We start from the raw sequence: 6626 nt of genomic DNA on the forward strand, positions 1-6626 counted from the left end.
GTTTACATTCAAACTTATAAGTTTGTACACAAAAAATATAAAATGAACATTATAAATGGTACACCGTACCGGAATAGCGTACCGGATCGTACCGAAATGAACCTACCCCCGTCCGTACCGAATTCGTGCCATCTAGCGAATCGCGAACCCGAACCGCGTACCCGAACCGGAGCGAACCACGAATTAGGTGACTATGGTTCAAACCTCTTACTAATTCAGCACTTAACCATTCAGAAGTTGCCAAACAGCCCCTTAGTGTTATTGACAGAGGGTGTGTCTGCTCTTCCAGCATTTTCGGTTTTTCATGCAGGTGGTACCCAGAGTAGGTTGTGAATTGTTATTGTGCAGATTTCTTGGTCATGTCCTTTCCGCCTTTGCAAGCTTACCTTCGCTCCTGATGTTTGTAACTGTCATACAAAATTCAAAATGTTAACTTTGGACGCATTATGCAAAGAATTCACAAATGCCATGTAAAATGTTGAACCACGTAGCTCAATGTCTAGATACAAAAATAATTTGAGTCTTTTAACAGATCGAAATAATTAATTCTATTTTAATTTACGTTGTTCATTGAATCTTTGAAGATGGATACAGACACAAATGTAGAACAGGAAGAAAACAAATATACAAGATGGTGTACCTCTTCGTCACTAGAGTAACTCTCCTCCAAGCTAGACTCTTTGGCAGGCTTTCAGATTCTTTCTTTGCCTGAAACCCACGCATTCCGATACATTTAAAAACATATCCTATGATTGATCATACATGAATGAAACAGATGTCCGGAAACTTGTGCAGACACACTGAGTTCCATTTAAAAGGAAACAACACTTTTACATGCGTACAATATTTGTGTTTTTTAAACTGCATTATCAACCTCAACTGAACTGTTCCCAACAACCTTTTGGATACTAATTTCATCCATCTTCCTCCTGATATTCACAGCTTTGTCCCACTTCTTATCTTGGGAATATATGTTCGATAAAAGTACATAATTTCCATCATCATGAGCTTCGAGTGAACGTATTTCACTAGTAGCTTCTTCTGCCAATTCAACATTTTTATAGATCTTACACGCGCCAAGAACTGTTCTCCAAATTCTTGCATCTGGTTTAAAGGGAATGTTTTTGATAACATTTCGGGCTGCATCGAGACGTCCTGCTCGACACAGGATATCAACCATGCAACCATAATGTTCGACTTCTGGTTCTAGTCCATATGCATCACTCATCGAGTTGAAGTATTTCCACCCGTCGTTAACTAAACCAGTGTGACTACACGCACTCAAAACACCTATGAAAGTAATGTTATTGGGCTTAACTCCTTCAGATATCATAGCGTGGAAATGATCAAGCGCTACATCACCATATCCATGGTTCGCCAGCCCCGTTATCATCGCACTCCATAAAAACACATCCTTGTCTTTCAACCCATTAAAAACCTTTAATGCGTTGTCAATATCCCCACACTTTGCATACATGTTGACCAAAGAGGTCCCGAGCTTTACGTCTATTTCAATCCGGTTTCTCTCTATGTACCTGTGAACCATCTTGCCCATACCTAAAGCACCTAAATCTCCACACGCGGACAACACACTGACAATGGTGATGTTATCCGGAAAAATCTTAGCCAACCGCATCTCATTAAAGAGCCTTATGGCCTCGTTAGACATGCCCACATCGCCAAGTGACGTATAACCATGAATCATAGTATTCCACGAAACCAAATCTCTTCGAGACATTTCATCAAACAGTTTTCGCGCTAAACCCAATTCCCCAATCCTTACATACTCCGCCAACAATACATTATACGAAACCAAGTCTCGTTGAGGCATATCATCAAACACCTTGCGTGCAAACTCCACCCACCCGAATTTCACATACATTTCAGTCAGACCAGTCTGGACAAACAAATCACAACCAAACCCAAGTTTCAGCACCTGGGTATGCACCGTTTGACCACTCCGAACAAAACCCGACCGCCCACACGCTTGAACAACAAGGGACAAGCTGAAACTATCTATAAAAAGATGATCTTGGCGACACAATTGGAGAAACAATGACAGACACTCATTATAATTGTGTGAATTCAAGTGAGCTCTGATCATGGTGTTATAAAGAAACGTGTCAGGCCTTGGCATTTCGTCGAACAGGTGGTGTGCATAACGCAAATTGTCGAAAGAATTGAACGAGAGTTTGCTAAGAAGCTTGGTTATGATGAAGTTGTTGGAGTGTAGTGATGTTTTTAGGAGATATGCATGGATGTGATTAATGTGTTGAAGTTGTTTTGAGTCGTGAATCAAGAATGTGAGTTTTTGTTCAATTGGATTGACTGGATAGTGCGGAAGTATTGATCTTATACGCATTGTTTCATGTTTAGGTTGTGTTCCAGGTTTGGAAAGAAAGGAGAGAGCTAATAATGATGAATGGAGGAGTCTGCGTAATGGATGAATTGTGTCATAAAATATGAAATACGCCTAAAACCTAAAAATATATTAAAATATGAAGAGGTATTTACGAAAATAGTCATTGACCAATATCATTTTCTAAAATAGCCAGCTCATGCGTCATTAGAACAGGGCATCACCCCTCTTATGTGTCCTTCTTTCTTAAATGGACACGTGTATGGATCCAACCAAAATTATGTGAAACATGCGGGACCCTACTGATTGAAGTACATCTTGGAAAGAAACATGAGGACCCACCATCTACCACCCCACCCCACCCCAGCCCCTACACACACATTTTTTTTTTTTTGAACGGCAAATTTGGATCACTGACGGGCCACTGGAGTATCATCGTGCCACCAGCAGAACCACCCGATCATATCCATCTCCACTAGGCAATAATGCCTATACACCAATTCAGGAGGAAACCCAATAAATCTGGGAAAAACCCCCTTTGTGGGAATCGAACCCATGACCTAATGGTCATAAGCCTTATCCCACCACCAAGATACCACTAGGCTATAATGCCATGGGTTCGAACCCATGACCTAATGGTCATAAGCCTTAGCCCCTACACACACATGCCCACACTTTTGTGAATTTACATAAAAACAACAAATCTCCATGGATGAAGCAGCAACTTCTTCATCTTTCACACTCACACACATCTGTAACACAGAGACACAGAGAGAGAAGCGAGAGAAACCGAGAAGGCAGAAATGGAGGGCGCCGGTCGACCGACCACGACAGTGGCACGACGGATCTCCACTACCATGAACACTACCATGAACGACCACCATGTTTTCCGGCCGCCATTGTGTCCATTCGTTCAGGTTTCCGGGAAAACGATCCACAGATCTCCACCCCCAAATCCCAACCGCCACCATGGTTGCCAGAGACGGAGCTGGAGGCGTCTGCAACTCACCAGAGATGGAGTCGGATGTGACAACTGTGTTCTATAGTCGTGGTTTAATGTAAAACAATGATGATTATTAATAAAACAATATGCTTTGGTGTTATTATATGTGTTTTGATGTTTTTATGTGTATATTTGTGTTTGGTGATTTTTTCAATTTGATTCAATTCCGATTTCAAGCTCTAAATCGCTTTCTGGAGGGTTATACGTGCATTGATGCGTAAAGATAACCAGTTTAATACAACAAACACTACGGAATAGTGAAATAGGCTTAACATACCTTTAATAACCTCCACATAACTTAGAAATAAGTTTTGGATGGTTTGGTGTGTTGAAATCAAGTTTGTTCGATCGCAGGGACTATTTATGTCAAACTGCGAAACTATACCGATTTGTATAGTAACAAACATTCCGGAACTTGATCATAAGTTAAACATACCCTAAATAACCTTTACATATCTTAGAAATAGGCTTTGAGGGGTTCGGTATGCTAAAATAAACTTTATTGATCAATAGGGACTAAAAGCGTCAAAAAGTGCACAAGTTTGCATTTACGCGCATATCTTACTTTCTGAATATATCCGGACATCCAAAAATTTATGTAAGCATTAAAATATTTTATTTTAGTGTTTGGCATGATAAAATTCTATTCGTCGCTTAATTTGGATCGTTTTTGCGTTCGTTACGACTTCCGTCGTAATTAAGCGAATAACGCAATCGTACGACCAAAGGAACCGACATCCGAGATATTTTTGAGCATGTTTGGATTTCCCTATACTTTAACTTCATTTTAGAGGCTTGAAATGAGGTTAACGGGGCTTAAACGTGTCAAAAATGGGCCGAAATGCATGTTTCTCAAGTTCAGGGACTAAACTGCAATTTCTGAATAGTCTGCCCAGGTGGGCCACGTGAGGTTTTGTGTTGGGATACGCGGGCCGCGTGAGAGGCCCAGATCTGCAAAATCTGTTTCCAGCTGTTAACAGCTGTTCCACGCCCTTTGCACCTAGTTTTGATCAATCTATGGGCCATTTTTGATGGTTTTTAAGTGCCCATGGTATCCAAATACCATGTGCCCACTTGTACGGATGAGATCAAAGCTCAATTTTCGAGAAACGGTCTTAACGGCTCTTGAATTCCTATAAATACCCACCTTCAATTCACTCCCAAAGCACACTTGAATCTGATTTTGGCTCTCTAAGTTGAAGTTTATGCTTCATACCTGAGAGTAAATCGGATCAAGAGCTTGCGGGGACCTTCTGTAAGTATTCTTTCATTCTTTTCATTCGTTTTATCGTTAAAGTCAAACCGCGTTTGACTTTCTGCTTTGACCAGTTTATGGTCAACGCGAAGTTCGTTTGAACTTCATAACGTGAGCGTAATCACGATGGTTATAGTCCCTAGTGACTATACCTACTGATTACCACGTTATCTAGGCTCAGTGACGAGTCATAGTTTCGGCCAAAATGCGTTTTCTCGCGTATTTTGTAACCAAACTACTCTAAGGTATCAAAACCATTTGTTTTGATATCAAAACCTGTTTTCTAACTTAACTAAACATGTTCTAGCATGTTTAGCTCGTCACTTTTTAGATTAGTGCTTGTGTAGAGTCGAAAGTCAAGCGGACTAAACACCCGCTTAGACTTTCGACCACGACCCATTTGGTCTATCATTAGGATCCGACCAAATATGTTTAGTAACCATAGTAGCATAGGGAATAACCTTCCGAGGTTATACCTTATGGTCACCTAGTTTAAATATGTAACAACCCGCACTTTCGTGCGTTGTTACTAGTCACTATACTCGTTACGCCTAGCACCAGAGATTCAGATCATAATGTAACAATATCAGGTGCATCGCTATATCGAAGTAGAATCAAATAATTACGCATATTCTATCGCTATTACAAGCTATTTTTTTGTAAATAATAACACTCACGATGATGTTGAGTGAGGACCTATTTTGCCCTCCTCGATAGCCGTGAGGTGTCGAAACGTAAACAATCAACGCTAACAAAGTTGAAGTTTATGCTTCATACCTTTGAGTAAATCGGATCAAGAGCTTGCGGGGACCTTCTGTAAGTATTCTTTCGTTCTTTTCATTCGTTTTATCGTTAAAGTCAAACCGCGTTTGACTTTCTGCTTTGACCAGTTTATGGTCAACGCGAAGTTCGTTTGAACTTCATAACGTGAGCGTAATCACGATGGTTATAGTCCCTAGTGACTATACCTACTGATTACCACGTTATCTAGGCTCAGTGACGAGTCATAGTTTCGGCCAAAATGCGTTTTCTCGCGTATTTTGTAACCAAACTACTCTAGGGTATCAAAACTGTTTGTTTTGATATCAAAACTTGTTTTCTAACTTAACTAAACATTTTCTAGCATGTTTAGCTCGTCACTTTTTAGATTAGTGCTTGTGTAGAGTCGAAAGTCAAGCGGACTAAACACCCGCTTAGACTTTCGAACACGACCCATTTGGTCGATCATTAGGATCCGACCAAATATGTTTAGTGACCAAGTAGCATAGGGAATAACCTTCCGAGGTTATACCTTATGGTCACCTAGTTTAAATATGTAACAACCCGCACTTTCGTGCGTTGTTACTAGTCACTATACTCGTTACGCCTAGCACCAGAGATTCGGATCATAATGTAACAATATCAGGTGCATCGCTATATCGAAGTAGAATCGAATAATTACGCATATTCTATCGCTATTACAAGCTATTTTTTCGTAAATAATAACACTCACGATGATGTTGAGTGAGGACCTATTATGCCCTCCTCGATAGCCGTGAGGTGTCTGTAAGTCCTGTAAAACGGATCTTTCAATGATATCAAACAACCTATTGATTGTGCGGAATCCAATCAATAGGTGATTCAAGAATCAAAACGAAAACGAACAAGAACACCGAAATAACTTTTAACTCACACACGTTTCGATTACTTCAACGAGCAAAAACGTCTGGTATGAGTACACCACAACCAATCGCCTCCCACTCTGTTTCTCTAGAATTCTGTAACTAGGAGGTTCAAACCCTAAAACAAGTAGAAAACTTGTTTATATACTAAGTCAAGCCCACTTCCCTACATGGGCTCCCCTTGGGCCTGCTTGGCCCACATGGCCTAAAGCTTGGCCCAAGTGACCTATAAAGGTCCACAACCTAATACTAACTAACCCGGTAAAGCCCAGTTCGTAACCATAGCCCGTTGGATTAATTTGATGCGTCAGTCTTACACTTTAGGGCCTAACAATCTCCCCCTAGACT

General features: G+C 40.6%; 1 protein-coding gene across 1 annotated transcript; it reads right to left on the reverse strand.

Annotated features, from left to right (window-relative positions):
- Positions 1–778: 778 nt before the first annotated feature.
- On the reverse strand, positions 779–2430 carry LOC110944852 (pentatricopeptide repeat-containing protein At5g66520). The gene has a single exon (XM_022186499.2). The coding sequence runs from the start codon at positions 2360–2362 to the stop codon at positions 857–859; it is 1506 nt and encodes a 501-aa protein (XP_022042191.1). The 5' UTR covers positions 2363–2430; the 3' UTR covers positions 779–856.
- Positions 2431–6626: the final 4196 nt, after the last annotated feature.

This window comes from Helianthus annuus, chromosome 1, assembly GCF_002127325.2.
Source record: "Helianthus annuus cultivar XRQ/B chromosome 1, HanXRQr2.0-SUNRISE, whole genome shotgun sequence".
NCBI classification, from domain to species: domain Eukaryota; kingdom Viridiplantae; phylum Streptophyta; class Magnoliopsida; order Asterales; family Asteraceae; genus Helianthus; species Helianthus annuus.

What these genes read in the sequence shown, in the direction of transcription:
- LOC110944852 (XM_022186499.2), bottom strand. Translation starts at nt 2,362, where the DNA reads ATGCGTATAAGATCAATACTTCCGCACTATCCAGTCAATCCAATTGAA.